Consider the following 21,228-nt stretch of genomic DNA (forward strand, 5'->3'; position numbering starts at 1 on the left):
TAAACATGTTCATTCTTTCTACAGAGTCTGGAATTTGAAATGTGGGTGCACAATGCAGAAGAATCCCAATGAAAACAATAGAAGGTTGCTGCACTAGATTTTGTGAGCAGAATTTTTCTGCTGGATTCTGCTTAGAAATTCTGTACTGCTTTTACACGAATGTCCTGGTTCCAGGTTCAGCCGCCAGGTTCACACTGTGGAATTTCCAGACGAGAACTTCCACCGGAGATCCCGCATGCGTCGCTAGGACCGCGTGGACTGCATTGCCATCCCCATAGACAGTAATGCATTTCTAAGCAGATCTTTCGAGACCAAGTCCACACGGTCCTGGCACCGCCCACGGGATCTCCAGTGGAAATTCCTCGCTGTTATAGTGAGCCCCCAAGAACTCCCAATCATTATATATTATATATACACACACACAAACACACACAGTCATGGCCGTAAATGTTGGCCCCTGACATTTTTCAAGAGAATGAAGTATTTCTCACAGAAAAGGATTGCAGTAACACATGTTATGCTATACACATGTTTATTCCCTTTGTGTGTATTGGAACTAAACCAAAAAAGGGAGCAAAAAAAGCAAATTGGACATAATGTCTCTCCAAACTCCAAAAATGGGCTGGACAAAATTATTGGCACCCTTAACTTAATATTTGGTTGCACAACCTTTGGAAAAAATAACTGAAATGAGACGCTTCCTATAACCATCAATAAGCTCCTTACACCTCTCAGCCGGAATGTTGGACCACTCTTCCTTTGCAAACTGCTCAAGGCTTCGCTTATTGGAAGGGCGCCTTTTCCCGACAGCAATTTTAAGATCTCTTCACAGGTGTTCAATGGGATTTAGATCAGGACTCATTGCTGGCCACTTCAGAACTCTCCAGCGCTTTGTTACCATCCATTTCTGGGTGCTTTTTGACGTATGTTTGGGGTCATTGTCCTGCTGGAAGAACCAAGATCTCGGACGCAAACCCAGCTTTCTGACAAGGGCTGTACAGAGCGATCCAAAATCCGTTGGTAATCCTCAGATTCAAGGCACCCAGTGCCAGAGGCAGCAAAACAACCCTAAACATCATTGAACTCCACCATATTTCACAATAGGTACTGTGATCTTTTCTTTGAGCCTCATTCCATTTTCAGTAAACAGTAGAATGATGTGCTTTACCAAAAAGCTCTATCTTGGTCTCATCTTTCCACAAGTAATTTTCCCAGAAGGATTTTGGTTTACTCAAGTTCATTTTGGCAAAATGTAGTCTTGTTTTTTTTTTGTCTCTGTGTCAGCAGTGGGGTCCTCCTGGGTCTCCTGCCATAGCGTTTCATTTCATTTATCTGTCAACGGATAGCTCGTGCTGACACTGATGCTCCCTGAGCCTGCAGGACAGCTTGAATATCTTTGGAACTTGTTTGGGGCTGCTTATCCACCATCCGGACTATCCTGTGTTGACACCTTTCATCAGTTTTTCTCTTCTGTCCACGCCCAGGGAGATTAGCTACAGTGCCATGGGTTGCAAACTTCTTGATAATGTTGCGCACTGTGGACAAAGGCAAATCTAGATCTCTGGAGATGGACTTGTAACCTTGAGATTGTTGATATTTTTTCCACAATTTTGGTTCTCAATTCCTCAGACAGTTCTCTTCTCTTTCTGTTGTCCATGTTTAGTGTGGCACACACACAGACACACAATGCAAAGACTAAGTGAACTTCTCTCATTTTTATCTGCTATCAGGTGTAATTTTTATATTGCCCACACCTGTTACTTGCCCCAGGTGAGTTTAAAAGGAGCATCACATGCTTGAAACCATGTTATATTTCCACAAATTTGAAATGGTGCCAATAATTTTTTATTTTATTTTAAATAAACTGGATAGAATGTCATTTTTTTCTCCCAATAAGTGAACAATCCACATGCATGACCTGTGTTACCTTCACACCTGCTCCCCAATTTCAAAGTGATTTCACTATGGATGGGTGCATCTGGCTAACTAAATAACACGTGCCCTCATACATATTATCTCAGAGGAAAGGTTAACCATTAGTAAATAGGCTCCCTATTGACCTGTAAACTGAGCCATAACCCTAGATCGAAGCTTCTCGCCAATCCATAAAACTTGCTCTAAAAACACGTAGGATTTTGGTAATTCTTTTACAAATTGAATTAGAAACCGCCCGGAAGAAACTAAATGATTTGAAAGGTTGCTGGTTTTTATTAGTCACTGCTGCTAAAACCCATCAGAACAGTTTTAGGAGTTAACTTTTATATCCCTCCTAATCCAGACATCTCCGCAATAATTTCCACTTTCCCTTATAACAGACAGGCTTCTTTGGATGCTGGATTTCCATCAGTCATGTGTAAAGAGTACACAGACCCAAGCTGCTTCTGCATAAAGTGACTCAGTCTTTCAGCAGAGGGAGGACTCACCAACGTATCCCGTCTCTATGGATGGGCTTGTCCGTGTTGTTTTTGTGCCATCTGACTGTATTAAAGCCAACCTCACATGAATAAACATGCACCACGCTAGAAGAATTAGAAGATTTCCGGGATAACACATTGTTGGCCCATTCATAAGTAACGCTTGTGCTTTTAATTTAAAAGTGTTCTGCAAGTTGCTGTCCTGCAGATGTTCCAAAACTACAACTCCCAGCATGCCCGGACAGCCATGCAACTTGCAGAACACTGATTTATAAAAAGAATGGGACTAAGCTGCAGTACCATGCACAGCCTGTGCCTGGACTGTGAAATACATCAGTACTATATTTTTCCTCCTATGACCTATCACCGCCACCACGACCCCCCACCACCGCTGCACCGCACCCCCCCACTGCACCCCATTGCCTCCCCCATTCCCAGTTTTATAATTATCTGTTACCGGGGCTCTACTTCTGGCACCGGTGGCGTCCTCCTAAGCTGTCACTGTGCGCACTGACGGTGACGTCGCGTCACGTCACTCGTCATTGCGCACAGTGTAACGCAGGACGCAGCAGGAGCCAGAAGTAGCGTGGGCCCTGGGAACAGGTAATTATAAAACCGGGGATGGGGGAGGCAATGGGGCGGTGCAATGCGGTGGGTCGGTGAGGGGGGCGGTCGCGGGGCGGTGGGTGGTGCTGCATGGTGGGGGCGGTGCGGGGGGCATTATCGGATTATCGGCAAGGTAATTGCCGATACCGATAATGCCCCAAATCGTGAATATCGGCCAAACCGATAATCGGTCGATCCCTAATTTGTACCCCCTTTAAAACAAATATAACAGATCAGCTGTCCGGACATGCTTGGATTTGTAGTTCTGCAACATCTGGAGGTTGAAGACCACTGGTATAGAGTGTCAGCGCTAGTGGCCGCCACAAACAGGATGACAAGGAGGGCAGAGCTTGCGGGTGACATATGTGAGTAGTAGCGCTGGGCTGATAATGGGGGGGGGGGGCAGAACAGCACTCGCGGGTCACATATCATTAGTTCCCCGATGGGGACAGTGCAGCGCTGGGCTGATAATTCATTCCCGAGGGGGAGGGGCCAAACCGGTATTGCGGTATGGGTTAAAATTCATATCGTGCAGCACAAAAGTTTCGGTATTCGGTATGAACCGGTATACCGCCCAGCTCTAATACAACCTAACCACTGGGCCAGCAATAGCATAACAGTATGCTAACACTAGTCAACAAATGTAACCCATGGTTCTATATTTACAAATAAAACGCATTGGAAGGTTAGCATATGCAGAAATGACACCATGCTCATTATCCTCCATTGTCTCTTACATCAGATTAATTACATATAGCCGGCTGTTCTTATGGGGCAAATAACGTCTGGCATTGTGCTGCAGTCAGCTGCTAGGCAACATGATGTCACTTCTGACTACTACATTACTCACCTTCCTGACTGAAGACAGAAATATCTGTTTGCTGATTTAACTCAGGGTGCGTACTGATTATCTCCGCACAGCAAGACTCTGCCCTAACAAGAAAGATGCCTATAGGACGGAAACACAATGTGACCTACATATCAGAATCATTTTAATATTACGGCACTGGCAGACGAGCTGGAATTCAGTGAAACACAGGAACCTTCCAAAGAAGAACCATGTTTACTTCATCACTAACATCATAAAAGAGGCAGGAAAATCCCCCTATTATTAACCCCTTAAGGACTCAGGGTTTTTTCGTTTTTGCACTTTCGTTTTTTCCTCCTTACCTTTTAAAAATCATAACCCTTTCAATTTTCCACCTAAAAATCCATATTATGGCTTATTTTTTGCGTCGCCAATTCTACTTTGCAGTGACATTAGTCATTTTACCCAAAAATGCACGGCGAAACGGAAAAAAAAATCATTGTGCGACAAAATCGAGAAAAAAAACGCCATTTTGTAACTTTTGGGGGCTTCCGTTTCTACGCAGTGCATATTTCGGTAAAAATTACACCTTATCATTATTCTGTAGGTCCCTACGGTTAAAATGATACCCTACTTATATAGGTTTGATTTTGTCGCACTTCTGGAAAAAATCATAACTACATGCAGGAAAATTTATACGTTTAAAAATGTCATCTTCTGACCCCTATAACTTTTTTATTTTTCCATGTACAGGGCGGTATGAGGACTCCTTTTTTGCGCCGTGATCTGAAGTTTTTATCGGTATGATTTTTGTTTTGATCTGACTTTTTGATCACTTTTTATTCATTTTTTTAATGGTATAAAAAGTGACCAAAATACGCTTTTTTGGACTTTGGAATTTTTTTGCGCATACGCCATTGACCGTGCGGTTTAATTAATGATATATTTTTATAGTTCGGACATTTACGCACACGGCGATACCACATATGTTTATTTATTTTTTTTACACTGTTTTATTTTTTTTTATGGGAAAAGGGGGGTGATTCAAACTTTTATTAGGGAAGGGGTTAAATGACCTTTATTAACACTTTTTTTTTACATTTTTTTTGCAGTGTTATAGGTCCCATAGGGACCTATAACACTGCACACACTGATTTCCTATGCTGATCACTGGCGTGTATTAACACGCCTGTGATCAGCATTATCGGCGCTTGACTGCTCCTGCCTGGATCTCAGGCACGGAGCAGTCATTCGTCGATCGGACACCGAGGAGGCAGGTAAGGGCCCTCCCGGTGGATTTCACCGCATCGGTCCCGAACAGCCCGACTGAGCAGCCGGGATACTTTCAGTTTCGCTTTAGAAGCGGCGGTCAGCTTTGACCACCGCTTCTAAAGGGTTAATACCGCACATCACCGCGATCGGCGATGTGTGGTATTAGCCGCGGGTCCCGGCCGTTGATGAGCGCCGGGACCGAAGCGATATGATGCAGGATCGCGGCGCGATCCCGCTTCATATCGCGGGAGCCGGCGCAGGACGTAAATATACGTCCTGCGTCGTTAAGGGGTTAAAGCGTACCCGTCAGATCCAACAAAAAAATTTTTTTTATATATCACTCAGTACCTAATCCTGACCATGTACATCTAATTTTTATGTGTCTAGCACCTTTATTTATTTTTTTATTACACTTTTCATTTAGCTCCCTAGTCTGAATTCCTCTCAAAGTGAGGGGGCGTGGCCTCACTGTGCAGGTCTCCGCCCCCTCTCTCTCTTGCTGTCTGCTCACATCTCCCCTAGCATTAGAAAAACTATAACTCCCAGCATGTCCTCACTGACAGTAGCGGGACACAAGCTGACAGTGGGAGGATTTTTCCTCCAGCTGTGAGCCCTGCGCTCACAGCTATCAATCAAGGAAGTGTGTCCATGACATAGGGGATGATGCATGGACACCACATAGCCGTCGGAGTATCACTGGCTGCAGCGATGTCCTGCCCCGGCCGGTGATAGGCTGAGCCCACTGTCATGCAAGGAGCTCTGGCCGGCTTCTTACATGACAGTGGGCTCAGCCTATCACCGGCCGGGGCAGGGCATCAATGCAGCCAGTGATATGCCGACGGCTCTGCGGCGTCCCCACGAAGTGAAATGAGGTTAGCACTGACAGACTGTGAGGCCTGTGCCGGACCAAACGGGGGCTCGTAGGAAGGTATGTATAAGTTTATTTTTGTAGCCCGGGCACGGGAATATATAAGTGTTCCACTACAGTTGTCCTTTAATAGGAATTGATTGTTGCCCTGTGTAAAAGGCCAAATTTTTTTATTTTTGCCTGATCATCTCTATTATGTAGTACTAAAAATGATCACTTGTTGTCAGCACATCGAACCAAATAAACATGGTATGAGCTGCCAGCCATGATGGAAATGAAGAGTCGCACAAAAGGATTAGTCGTGCAACAATTCACTTCTCAACATGCCCTGTTTTAAGTGGTAGTCTAGGAAACATATCAGACACTTGCCCCCTACGAATGCAAGGACCCCTGCGATCTCCCCTACAGGGCCCCATCCTCAGTACACTCTGGTCCCCACCTTCCTGGATGAGAGCAAGTGACGGCTAATTACTGGCAGCAGCGGCATAGTGTGTCTGATAGGTTAAGTACTCTGGACTACCCCAAGGCATCGATTATTTAAATCAATAGTACAAGTAAATGTGAGAAATGTTGTGATCTGATCCGAAAAAATGCCCTCCCTTTAACTATTTAACTTTAGGTAATTTTACTGTGAGTAATAGATCTCAGACCAGGGCTTTATTCACTGCTTTGACTAATCACTACGACTCTATAATGTCCTTCATGCTGCTGCTTCTTATGTTGTGCTATAGGGTTAGGAGAGCAGGATCCCCTGTTCTGGGCATGCACAGTGTATACCAGACATAAGAGATTTTAGTCTCCACCTACTACCTCAGGGACAACTGAAAACAAGAGATAGAACAATCAGAATGGAATGCTGATTAAAAGACTGATACCTTATTGGGATATAAAAATGATCTAAATACACACAAAAATACAAAAGACCTTTTCAGCAACAGCAACATAAAAACATTTGTATTCATAGGATTTTGAGCCAGACTTTTGGTGAACCATGCCCCTCTTGCTAAAGTTATGCAACCTTCTACCCTTTTCAGGCACAACGGAAATTTCCTAAAATTGTCTAAAATGCATAGTGAATGTGGTGCAAGTCTTGCAAATTGTGCTAGGGTTATGTTGCATTTGCAATAGTAAATCTGTGCAATTGTTAACTAAATTACTTCACCAGTGAACGGCTACCATCATACATGAACAGTTTTTGGGCCACATTCTCTGGATTATTATTCATTACACTGATGGAACTAATGTTCTGTACAATAGCATTTAAAGATGTTTACCATAAAGCAGGGGAGGGACCAAGAAGATCTGACGCCATTTCATCGATAAACAACGGATATCTTCAATACAAATCATTGTCACAATAACTTGGGTCACAGATTTCCTATCTAGTGTTGAAGCCCCGCCAAAAATAGGCAACTCCATTTGCATATGACATATAGTTGTCCTAGTGAAAACGTGCATGTGAGCCGACACTTAAATACAAGGTATACTACTCCACTGGCTTCTGATGAACACATCGCACAAAATCTTTATGCTACTTCTGCAGAGGAAAATGAAAAGCAGATTCAGAAAACATGGGCCCTGCCTGGTTTATCCCACAACAACCAATCACAGTTCAGTTTTTACATCTTAAAGGGGTACTCCACTGCTCAGCGTTTGGAACAAACTGTTACGAACACTGGAGCCGGTGCCAGGAGCTCTTGACGTCAAAGCCCCGCCCCTAATGATGTCACGCCCCGCCCCCTCAATGCAAGTCTATGGGAGGGGGCGTGGCGGCTGCCACGCCCCCTCCCATAGACTTGCATTGAGGGGGCTGGGTGTGATGTCATGAGGGGGCGGGGCTATGACGTCACAAGCTCCCGACGCCAGCGTTTGGAACAGTTTGTTCCAAATGCTGAGCAGTGGAGTACCCCTTTAAGATGTAAAAACTGAATTGTGATTGATTGTTATGGGCAGCACCAGACAGCCAGTGTCAATGAAAGGAGAATTAAAAGGATTGCAGGTATGTCCTGTGTAAAGAGATGAAGACAGAAAACATCTCTCTAAAGCCGGTCCAACTACTTTTCACTGTTACGCACGGTAAAGACTTCTCTTCACATTAGGGAATGGCACTAGCTCAGATGTTACAGCAAATACTTACTGCATTCCAGAGCAGAAAACAGCAGACATTTATAGGAAGAGTCTTTCTCATTTTACTGCTTGCAGTGTTAACAGGGGTTGTCATACGGGCCCATGCCTCAGGTACACTATTTAAGGCATTCACACTTTTAAAAAGGTTATCCAGGAAAATAGCTATTTTTTTTTACATATATCAACTGGCTCCAGAAAGTTAAACAGATTTGTAAATTACTTTTAAAACATCTTAATCCTTTCATTACTTATGAGCTGCTGAAGTTGAGTTGTTCTTTTCTAGCTAAGTGCTCTCTGATGACACCTGTCTCGGGAACTGTCCAGAGTAGAAGCAAATCCATATAGCAAATCTCTTCTACTCTGGGCAGTTCCCGAGACAAGCAGAGATGTCAGCAGAGAGCACTGTTGACAGACAGAAAAGAACAACTCAACTTCAGCAGCTGATAATTATTGGAAGGATTAAGATTATTTAATAGAAGTAATTTACAAATCTGTTTAACTTTCTGGAGCCAGGTGATATAAAAAAAACTTATTAAAAAAAAAAAATTTAATCCTGGAATACCCCTTTAAGTCTCTGCAGAAGCCACGGGAATAGTTCTCTCTTCAGATACTCAAAAATGCATATAAGCCCCAAGAGCAGCAGAAAAACCCAGCACTGTATTCTAAAGGACCAATCACCTTCTGAAATGCAACCAGCCATTCAGCTGCATGGAAATTAAAGGGAAACTGACAGCTGGTTCACCTGCACTTAACCCATTACACAGGGTATGGTGCGGGTGAACTGAAATACAATGAGGTATAACTGACCTGGATCCGCAGTCCAGTTGCGGCGATACCCGTTGTATCAGTCTCTATTGCTAATAGTAGTCTTGTGCAATGGTAGATAGAAGCCCCCAGGAGGTAGATAGGGAATCCTCACATTAGGTAAAATACCCCAGAAGATAGGTAAGTAGGGAATCCCCCTTTTACATTGAAGCCTCCTGTAAGTAGGTAGTCATGTAGGGAACTCCACTCTTTTAGGTAGAAGCCCCCAGGAGTTAGGAGGTTCCCTAGATTATTATGCATAAGGAAGGATTTTACTATGAGGATGCCGACCAGACGTCACCTGTGACCTCAGGGGATGGGAAGGGCAAAGTTCACCAAGCAGATCATTAGCATAAGTCCCAAAACACTTTGGGGGAGATTTATCAAAACCTGTCTAGTGGAAAGTTGCTGAGTTGTCCATAGCAACCAATCAGATCGCTTCTTTCATTTTTCAGAGGCCTTTTCAAAAATGAAAGAAGCGATCTGATTGGTTGCTATGGGCAACTCAGCAACTTTTCCTCTGGACAGATTTTGATAAATCTCCCCTTATGAAAAATGTAACAAAGCCCTGTGTATGAATCCAGCCTTGGAAACATACCAGGAGTAAAAACAATCTGGGAAACACTACAATGGAAAGATCTATCTATACCTCTCATGCATTTTCTCAATACTGACTAAAATAAGCCTTTATGAAAGGGACTTAACATACAGGTTGTAAAATGCTTTGTTCCCAAAAGAGCGAACGCGCTAACAAAAGTGTCCGGCTGCGGCTTATTCTCTTTCCATGAAAATAAATGCATGCTTGGCTGACTGCTATCTGATATCCATGACTGGCTTTACTAGGCCACTAAGGCCCTGTTCACATCTTTGTATGACGTCCTGTTAAAAGCCTCCATGGCTGCCAGACTCCAACAAAAACCCCAGGTCCAATAGAACAGCATACATCAGTATTAAAGGGGTACTCCGCCCCTAGACATCTTATCCCCTATCTAAAGGACATGGGATAAGATGTCTGACCGCAGGGGTCCCCAGTGGGCTGCGGCACCCCAGATTTCCGGTGCAAGGACCGAACTTCGCTCTGTGCCAGATGACTGGTGATGCGGGGGCTCATGACGTCACATTCATGCCCCACTCGTGACGCCCCCTCCCGTAGACTTGCATTGAGGGGGTGTGGCCGTGACATCACAAGCGGGGCGTGAATGTAACATCACGAGCCTCCAGCTCCACAACCAACGCTCTAAACCAAGGCCGAATGCAGAAGGGAGATTGCAGGGTTTCCAAGCGGCAGGACCCCCGCAATCAGACTTCTTATTCCCTATCCTTTGGATAGGGGATAAGATGTCTAGGGGAGGAGTACCCCTTTAAGTCAGGTAAAATGGCAGACAGCTTGCTGGAAACCTGATGGACACTATTATAGCCAATGGAGTCTGTCAGGCACTATGTGGGAGATTTATCAAAACCTGTGCAGAGTAAAAGTGGCCCAGTTGCCCATAGCAACCAATCAGATTGCTTCTTTCATTTTGCAGAGGCCTTATTAAAAATTAAAGAAGAAATCTGATTGGTTGCTATGGGCAACTGGGCAACTTTTCCTCCCCACAAGTTTCGATAAATCTCCCCCTATATGTTTGTGTCATCTAATGGATCTGTCACCACCTTCACTTTAGATGCAATGCAGATGTGGGGGGGGGGGGCCATTACTATGGCACAAAGATGGAGTTTACCTATAAGTAAAATCATTGTAGAATAAAGCAGCTAATAGATTCCCAGAGCGCGGGCACTTTCTTCCGTTCTACATGTTACATGTCTTAATTATATAGGATACACAGTGATCTGCATGACTCGAGTCTTGCCAAGTGTCGGAGACCATGTTTGTAAACCTGACACTGCACTGAACATAGTCACCTGCAGGTTTACTAAGTGCAATATACTGTGCTGTATATGCAGAGAACAAAGAATCTGGAGATTTAAATAAGGGAAAAAGCTGTCTGAGGGCAATGTCTGCCAAGCTCTGTGACCTGGTGAGACAATTGTTATAGAATATTTCAATTCCCTAGCTTCACTAACAGCCGTGAAAAAGCATTACATTACAAGACGTGAAAGGGTATTCCACTATATCAAAGGCTATACAGAGGGTACTTTAAAAATAAAAAAGGCATACTCACCTGCCCTTATCCCGCTACCATCCCACTGGTCACCAGTCCTGCTGATCACCACTGCTCCCCGCTTCCTCTGATGTTTTGTTCCTGCTGGAAACGCCTGCACAGCCAATCACTGACGACAGCAGTGACCGTAAGGCATTTACTGTCTCACCTCTAACACCCAAAGCTGCCAATACGATGACACCAGAACCCTGCCGTCACCTTTTCTCCCTGCTTTCTCTGACATTACATTCCTACATGAAATGCCAAGTATGTCTTATTTTAATTCTATTCTGGAAGCACCCACCCACGTCTTTTTCTCCCGCTATCTTTGGCCGCAATAACAGGAGATAGAATGGACGTTAGAGGAATCCCATTCAAGTGAATGGGATCCTCTTTGCTCGTTATAACTCCCGTTAGGCTCCGTTACGATAACGGACGTTAAGGGCGGTCAAAGTGAAAAAAAACAAAAAAACAAACATAGGGTTCAATGGTGATCTGCATACAGTTAAAAGGGTTATACAAGAACATTAAAACAGCTAATTTCTTCTATAAACAGAACCACACCTGTCCTTAGGTTGTGTGTGGAATTAAAAATTGGCTCTATTCGTTTCAATGGAAATGAGCTACAATACCACACACAACCTGAGGACCGGTGTGGTGCTGTTTTTTTGGGGGAAAAATCCCAGACAACCCTTTAAACTGAACCACAAGAGGCTTAATTAGCTGATGTGGCTGTAATGCAGACTTAGGCTATATACACCATCACATTTCTAGTCTAAAATGATGGTGTTTTCTTTATAGAAACAGGAAATGTATGCTACAAAGGGGGAAACAACTGTATTTATAACAACTATATACATATTTACATATTCAGTATACATATTTATATAGTCTGTCAAAAGCATATTATGTCCAGATGAACTCAATATAAGCACACATAAGCTTACATTAAGGTCATTGTCCATTATCACAAAAATCTTATACTTTAACAATAGGTTAAAACAGGGTAGGAAGCTTAAAGCCTATCAAATAAAACAGAGTAAAGTCGGCCTTAGATGTTATGATCAAGGATAGAATCAGTAACTAAACAGACACTTTATATTTGGGCGTACATTTTCAAGTAGTATTCTCTCAATGTACAATATCTCACATAAGTGAGTCCTCCCCCCTTATATTATATACACAGTATCTCACATAATGTCTAATCCTTGGCAACAAAAGGGAGTACACCCCTAAGTGAAAATGTCCAAACTGGGCTCACCTAGCTATTTTCCCTCCCCAATGTCATGTGACTCGTTAGTGTCTCAGGTGTGAATGTAGTCCATTTGTCGTAAGTTTGGTGTTATTGCTCTCACACTTTCTAATATTGGTCACATTACATGGCAAATAACTATCTGAAGATCGCAAAAAAAGAGTTGTTGCTCCACAAAAAGATGACCTAGGCTATAAGAAGATTGCCAAGATCCTGAAACTAAGCTGCAGAACAGTGGGCAAGACCATACAGTGGTTTCACAGACAAGTTCCACCCAGAACAGGCCTAGTCATGGTTGACCAAGGAGCAGAGTGCACATGCTCAGCATCATATCCAGAGGTTAAAAGTCTGTCTTTTAGAAATAGACATATGAGTTCTTGCTTCAGAGGTTGAAAGGGTGGGAAGTGTCAGCCTGTCAGCGCTTAGACCAAATGCTGCAAACTGAATCAACTTGGTCTGCATCACCATCATAAATGGGGAAAGCCTCTTCTAAGGATGATGCACAAGAAAGCCTGCAAACAGTTTGCTGAAGACAAGCAGACTTGGATTACCAGATCCATGTCCTGTGGTCCGATGAGACCAAGATAAACTTATTTGGTTCAGATGGTGTCAAGTGTGAGTGGTGGCAACCAGGTGAGGAGTACAAAGACAAGCGTGTCTTGCCTACAGTCAAACATGGTGGTGGGAGTGTCATGGCCTGGGGCCACATGAGTGCTGCTGGTACTGGGGATCTACAGTTCATTGAGGGAAACATAAATGCCAACATGTACTGCGACATACTGAAGCAGAGCATGATACCCTAGGGGAGTATTCCAACATGATAACAGCCCCAAACACACCTCCAAGATGACCACAATCTTCCTAAAGAAGCTGAGGGTAAAGGTGATGGACTGGCCAAACATATCTCCAGACCTCAACCCTATTGAGTATCTGTGGCACATCCTCAAATGGAAGATGGGGAAGCACAAGGTCTCTAACATCCACCAGCTCCGTGATGTCATCATGGAGGAGTGGAAGAGGACTCCAGTGACAACCTGTGAAGATCTGGTGAATGCCATGTCCAAGAGATTTAAGGCAGAGCTGGTAAATAATGATGGCCACACAATATATTGACACTTTGGGCCCAATTTGGACATTTCCACTTAGGGGTGTACTCACTTTTGTTGCCAAGGTTTAGACATTACTGGCCGTGTTGTGTTATATTGAGGGGACACAACATTAAAACAGTGTTATACAGGCTGTGGACTACATTACATTGTAGCAGAGGGTTATCTCTTTAATGTTGTCACATGAAAAGATATAATAAAATATTTACAAACATGTGAAGAGTGGACTCACTTAGGGGAGATACTTTATTTATGCCAGGGAGCATATGTTAATGCTAACATCTCAAGAAAGTCAAATTGACAGATGGAAAGATGTATCCTCTTTGGAAAGGGTTATCTGATCACTCAAGATTTGTCTATATTAACCCCTTAACGACAATGGACGTAAATGGACGTCATGGTGACGTGGTACTTAACGCACCATGATGTACATTTTACGCACCACAATGATCGCAAGCACTGGAGCGGTGCTCGCGTCATGCGCAGCAGGTCCCGGCTGCTATCAGCAGCCAGGGACCCGCAGGTAATGGCGGACATCCGCGAACGCGTGGATGTCTGCCATTAACCCCTCAGATGCCGTGATCAATACGCAGCGCTGCCGCATGGATCCGATCATCCAGCATGGCGGCCGGAGGTCCCCTCACCTGGCTCCGATCACTGCAGAGTATTAGCAATCAAATGATTGCTATGAATGACTATTGGGGACATAAAAAGTGTTAAAAAAAAATAAAATAAAATAAAACACCCTCCCCCAATAAAGTAAAACGTCAATTTTTCCCATTTTACCCCCCAAAAAAGCGTAAAAAAAATAATGACACATATTTGGTATCGCCGCGTGCATAAAAGTCTAAACTTTTAAAATATATTGTTAATTATCCCATACGGTGAACGGCGAAAACGTTAAAAAAAATTAAAAAAGTCCAAAATTGCTGCTTTTTGTCACATTTTATTCCAAAAATAATTAATAAAAAATTTATAAAAAGTAAAACCTAAGCAAAAGTGGTATTGATACAAACTACAGATCATGGCGCAAAAATGAGCTATCATATTGCCCCATATACGGAAAAATGAGAAAGTTATAGGTGGTCAAAATAGGGCAATTTCAAACATACTAATTTTGTTGAAATGGTTTGAGATTTTTTTTAAGCGGTAAAATTATAGAAAAGAATATAACATGGGTATCATTTTAATCGTATTGACTCATAGAATAAATAAAACATGTCATTTTTACCAGAAAGTGCATAGCTTGAAAACAAAACCTTCCAAAATTTGCTAAATTATGGTTTTCTTTTCAACTTTCCCACATAAATAATATTTGTTTGGTTGCGCCATACATTTTATGGTAAAATAAGTGATGTCATTACAAAGTACAATTGGTGACACAAAAAACAAGCCCTCATACTAGTCTGTGGATGGAAATATAAAAGCGTTATGATTTTTAGAAGGCGAGGAGGAAAAAACAAAAATGCAAAAATAAAATTGGTCTGGTCCTTAACCCCTTAAGGACCGGGGGGTTTTCCGTTTTTGCATTTTCGTTTTTGCTCCTTGCCTTTAAAAAATCATAACTCTTTCAATTTTGCACCTAAAAATCCATATGATGGCTTATTTTTTGCACCACCGATTCTACTTTGTAATGACGTCAGTCATTTTGCCCAAAAATCTATTTTAAAAATTTTTGCGCGCACGCCATTGACCGAGCGGTTTAATTAATTATATATTTTTATAATTCGGACATTTCCGCACGCGGTGATACCCTATATGTTTATTTTTATTTTTATTTACAATGTGTTTTTTTTATGGGAAAAGGGGGGTGATTCAAACTTTTAATAGGGGAGGGGTTAAATGATATTCATTCACTTTTTTTTTCACTTTTTTTTTTGCAGTGTTATAGCTCCCATAGGGACCTATAACACTGCACACACTGATCATCATTGATCACTGGTTTCTCATAGGAAACCAGTGATCGACGATTCTGCCGCATGACTGCTCATGCCTGGATCTCAGGCACTGAGCAGTCATTCGGCGATCGGACAGCGAGGAGGCAGGTAGGGGCCCTCCCGCTGTCCTGTAAGCTGTTCGGGATGCCGCGATTTCGCCGCGGCTATCCCGAACGGCCCACTGAGTTAACCGGCAGCTTTCACTTTCGGTTTTAGCCGCGCGGCTCAGCTCTGAGCGCGCGGCTAAAGGGTTAATAGCGTGCGGCCCCGCGATCGGCGCTATTAGCGGCGTGTCCCGGCTTCAATATGATGCGGGGTTACTGTGTAACCCCGCGTAATATAGGGGAGCAGGACCAAGGACGTACCAGTATGTCCTTGGTCCTTAAGGGGTTAAAGGAGTACTCTGGTGCAGAGTATTCCTGCTCCATCCTGTCCGGGCTGCAAAAAAAATGAAAATGAACCATCTCTCACCTTCCTGGGTTCTCGTGGAGCCCCACTACAGTTTATCGGTCCTCCGGTCCATCCTCTTCATACTTCCGGGTGTAACGAAGAGTCACATGGCGCTCAGCCTATCGCCGGCCGAGGCTGAACATCGCGGTGGCCGGCGATAGGCTGAGCGCCATGTGACACTTCGTTACACCCGGAAGTATGAAGAGGATGGACCGGAGGGCCGATCAGCTGTAGTGGTGCTCCGCGGGAATCCAGGAAGGTGAGAGATGGTTTATCTTCATTTTTTTGCAGCCCGGACAGGACAGAGCAGGAATACTCTGCACCAGAGTACTCCTTTAAGGCCAAAATGGGCCTGGTCCGGGTTAAAGAAATGACACAAGGCGGCTCAGGCTACTATGCAAATAATTCCTGCACCCCCCCCCCCCCCCCCCAAAAAAAAAAAAAAATACAAAAAAAAACTAAGCTATTTTGTGAATGAGGCTTTACTGTGCCATGTTGGATGATGACTACTTTCTGAGGCCTAGTTGTCTATTTCCACATACATTTCCCCAGGCCAAACATCAGCAGCAGGACATGTCGTTTCTACGATTCCTATTCCAGAGAAGCAAATAATCAGCTTTTCTCCCTCCCCAGTAGCTGCACGGCCTCCATCATACACCCTAGGCCAGCACAAAGACTCCAGCTGTGGATTTACTGACCAGAAGGAGCTGTCAAGGACAAACTGGTTGTCCGATGTCTTCATCTCCTCCATCCAAAGAATTGGGTACAGATGCCAGCCCCCTCCCCATCCGAACACTGACACATTATAGGATGCCCAGAGGATCAAAGATGTGACATCTGTATTGTGAGCAGACATGAGAAATATCCAGCCCCAAGACATAGCAAATATCCATAGATCCCTGTTATTCACAATACTGCATATACTGTAGATCAGACATATATGTACTCCAGCTATAGAAATACATGTACCAACATACAGACCATGTCTAACCAGAATGCATGTAACAGATCAGACATATATGTACTCCAGCTATAGAAATACATGTACCAACATACAGACCATGTCTAACCAGAATGCATGTAACAGATCAGACATATATGTACTCCAGCTATAGAAATACATGTACCAACATACAGACCATGTCCAACCAGAATGCATGTAACAGATCAGACATATATGTACTCCAGCTATAGAAATACATGTACCAACATATAGACCATTGCTAACCAGAATGCATGTAACAGATCAGACATATATGTACTCCAGCTATAGAAATACATGTACCAACATACAGACCATGTCTAACCAGAATGCATCTAACAGACCAGACATATATGTACTCCAGCTATAGAAATACATGTACCAACATACAGACCATTGCTAACCAGAATGCATGTAACAGATCAGACATATATGTACTCCAGCTATAGAAATACATGTACCAACATACAGACCATGTCTAACCAGAATGCATCTAACAGACCAGACATATATGTACTCCAGCTATAGAAATACATGTACCAACATACAGACCATGTCCAACCAGAATGCATGTAACAGATCAGACATATATGTACTCCAGCTATAGAAATACATGTACCAACATACAGACCATTGCTAACCAGAATGCATGTAACAGATCAGACATATATGTACACCAGCTATAGAAATACACCAAAATGTACCAACATATAGACCATGTCCAACCAGAATGCATGTAACAGATCAGACATATATGTACTCCAGCTATAGAAATACACCAAAATGTACCAACATATAGACCATGTCCAACCAGAATGCATGTAACAGATCAGACATATATGTACTCCAGCTATAGAAATACATGTACCAACATATAGACCATGTCTAACCAGAATGCATGTAACAGACCAGACATATATGTACTCCAGCTATAGAAATACATGTACCAACATACAGACCATGTCCAACCAGAATGCATCTAACAGACCAGACATATATGTACTCCAGCTATAGAAATACATGTACCAACATACAGAACATTGCTAACCAGAATGCATGTAACAGACCAGACATATATGTACTCCAGCTATAGAAATACATGTACCAACATACAGAACATTGCTAACCAGAATGCATGTAACAGATCAGAGCCATTTATAACAAACATGTAGATCCTGTATGGAAAAACTGTATGTAGCCCATATCCTGATACACTGCATGCACCCACCTCTACAGATCATGAATCAAGACTATACAGCCCATGCCCCTCTACAGATGAGGGATGGCAGCTATGTAGCCCATGCCCCTCTACTGATGAGGGATGGCAGCTATGTAGCCCATGCCCCTCTACAGATGAGGGATGGCAGCTATGTAGCCCATGCCCCTCTACAGGTCATGGATGGCAGCTATGTAGCCCATGCCCCTCTACTGATGAGGGATGGCAGCTATGTAGCCCATGCCCCTCTACTGATGAGGGATGGCAGCTATGTAGCCCATGCCCCTCTACAGGTCATGGATGGCAGCTATGTAGCCCATGCCCCTCTACAGATGAGGGATGGCAGCTATGTAGCCCATGCCCCTCTACAGGTCATGGATGGCAGCGATGTAGCCCATGCCCCTCTACAGATCATGGATGGCAGCTATGTAGCCCATGCCCCTCACAGATCATGGATGCTGATGTGGCCTGGATAGGAGAGGTCCAGGATGCTGCACAATGGCAGGGAGGACTTCATTCATTCCAATGAGAGCCCAGTACAAGCAGGCTGCTGGCATATTGGGGTGCCCCCAGTCCCGGGATGGTGGCACAGTGTGTGTGTGTGGGGGGGGTGTCTCCCACCTTTGTATAGAGCTCCAGGGCTGCCATGCTTGCGCCCCTCTCCTCAGGCGGTGCTGCCCCGTCACGGCCCCGGCTCCCGCTCTTTGGGGTCGGCTGAGCGGCGTCTCCTGCCTTCTGCTCGGTGTGCAGGCGCAGTCCGGGCGATGTCCTCAGTGGAAGGTAACGCCGAGTGCAGCCATGTTACCTGCTCGCCAGATTTCTATTTTGGTGTCCGTCTCTGTGCATTGTGGGTATCAGTGATGGCTGGGGCTGGGGGAGCTGTGATTGCTGCTGTGACTGCTGTACACTTTTGCTGGGCTGACTCTGCCTCCCACCGGCTGCTGCTATAGCATCCACCGCTGCCGATCACTGCTCATCCTGCGCTGCGGACAGAGGGCGAGAGGGGGCGGCAGAGAGCGCATCAAACATCGCGGCAGTCTGGAGGGGAGAGCTTTTAACCCTTCTTGTGCCGCGTGACAGCGATGATAAAGAAGCAGGAGATGGGTTGTGGTGGCCGAGCACATAGTTCCATAGACCTCGGAGAAGTGACAGCTGCATGCTGAGGGGATGGGCCCTGTCTATTGGACTAGTTCTAGGTCATCCAGTATTATACTGCAGTATATGGGGCTGAGGTATCAACAAATACGAGCAATTCTATGAAAAATGAAGCTGTATAGACACAATATACTCGCCTCCTCATGGGCACTGACCAGAGGGAACCAAGTGCCAATCCAATGGCAGATTCCCAGACCAGTGTTTCCCAACCAGGGTGCCTCCAGCTGTTGCAAAACTACAAGTCTCAGCATGCCCGGACAGCCAAAGGCATGCTGGGACTTGTAGTTTTACAATAGGTGGAGGCACCCTGGTTGGGAAACACTGCCTTAGACCCATGGTCAGGCCAAGACTGGCACCATAATACAGAGGCAGGAATGTGGCCGAATTACAAAATAAAGGGAACACTAAGATAACACATCCTAGATCTGAATGAACTAATCGTATGAAATACTTTCGTCTTTACATAGTTGAATGTGCTGACAACAAAATCACACAAAAATTATCAATGGAAATCAAATTTATCAACCCATGGAGGTCTGGATATGGAGTTACACTCAAAATCAAAGTGGAAAACCACACTGCAGGCTGATCCAACTCTGATGTAATGTCCTTAAAACAAGTCAAAATGAGGCTCAGTAGTGTGTGTGGCCTCCATGTGCCCGTATGACCTCCCTACAACACCTGGGCATGCTCCTGATGAGGTGGCGGATGGTCTCCTGAGGGATGTCCTCCCAGACCTGGACTAAAGCATCCACCAACTCCTGGACAGTCTGTGGTGCAACGTGGCATTGGTGGATGGAGCGAGACATGATGTCCCAGATGTGCTCAATCAGATTCAGGTCTGGGGAACAGGCGAGCCAGTTCATAGCATCAATGCCTTCCTCCTGGAGGAACTGCTGACACACTCCAGCCACATGAGGTCTAGCGTTGTCTTGCATTAGGAGAAACCCTGGACCCAACCCGCACCAGCATATGGTCTCACAAGGGGTCTGAGGATCTCATCTCAGTACCTAATGGCAGTCAGGCTACCTATGGCAAGCACATGATGGGCTGTGCAGCCCCCCAAAGCAATGCCACCCCACACCATTACTGACCCACTGCCAAACCGGTCATGCTGGAGGATGTTGCAGGCAGCAGAACGTTCTCCACGGTGTCTCCAGACTCTGTCACGTCTGTCACATGTGCCAATCTTGGTGTTCTCTTTCAAATGCCAATCGTCCTGCACGGTGTTGGGCTGTAAGCACAACCCCCACCTGTGGACGTCGGGCCCTCATGGAGCCTGTTTCTGACTGTTTGAGTGGACACAAGCACATTTGTGGCCTGCTGCAGGTCATTTTGCAGGGCTCTGGCAGTGTTTCTCCTTGCACAAAGGCGGAGGTAGCGGTCCTGCTGCTGGGTTGTTGCCTTCCTACGGCCTCCTCCACGTCTCCTGATGTACTGGCCTGTCTCCTGGTAGCGTCTCCATGCTCTGGACACTACACTGACAGACACAACAAACCTTCTTGCCACAGCTCGCATTGATGTGCCATCCTGGATGAGCTGCACTACCTGAGCCACTTGTGTGGGTTGTAGACTCCATGTCATGCTACCACTAGAGTGAAAGCACCGCCAGCTTTCAAAAGTGACCAAAACATCAGCCAGGAAGCATAGGAACTGCGAAGTGGTCACCACCTGCAGAACCACTCCTTTATTGGGGGTGTCTTGCTAATTGCCTATAATTTCCACCTGTTGTCTGTTCCATTTGCACAACAGCATGTGAAATTGATTGCCAATCAGTGTTGCTTCCTGAGTGGACAGTGTGATTTCACAGAAGTGTGACTTGGAGTTACATTGTGCTGTTTGTAAGTGTTCCCTTTATTTTTTTGAACAGAGTATAACTCACCTTAGAGGGGGTAATCTGGTGAAAAACAACTTATCCCTTGTGGCTGATCGTGGGGTCCTAGAACAGCCCCCAGCTCTCTGCGTGTCTTGGAGCGGCAGGCGCTATGTCATCTATTTATTTCAATGGGAGTCCTGTGCTCGGGTATCTTTGGCGCTTCCATACAAATAGAGAGGTGTCATCTGCAGCACACGTTCTTTCTGAGGGCTGG

At 44.6% G+C, this 21,228-nt stretch overlaps 1 protein-coding gene across 1 annotated transcript in view; it reads right to left on the minus strand.

Moving 5' to 3' along the window:
- LOC130368538 (unconventional myosin-Va-like) overlaps positions 1 to 18,977 on the minus strand; it is a 180,422-nt gene extending 161,445 nt beyond the window's left edge. Inside the window, exon 1 of the mRNA XM_056572330.1 lies at positions 18,605 to 18,977. Coding sequence (XP_056428305.1) covers positions 18,605 to 18,631 — 27 coding nt within the window. The 5' untranslated portion in view covers positions 18,632 to 18,977. The remainder of the gene's footprint in view (positions 1 to 18,604) is intronic.
- Between the last annotated feature and the right edge of the window lie 2,251 nt (positions 18,978 to 21,228).

Source organism: Hyla sarda, chromosome 4, assembly GCF_029499605.1.
Source record: "Hyla sarda isolate aHylSar1 chromosome 4, aHylSar1.hap1, whole genome shotgun sequence".
NCBI classification, from domain to species: domain Eukaryota; kingdom Metazoa; phylum Chordata; class Amphibia; order Anura; family Hylidae; genus Hyla; species Hyla sarda.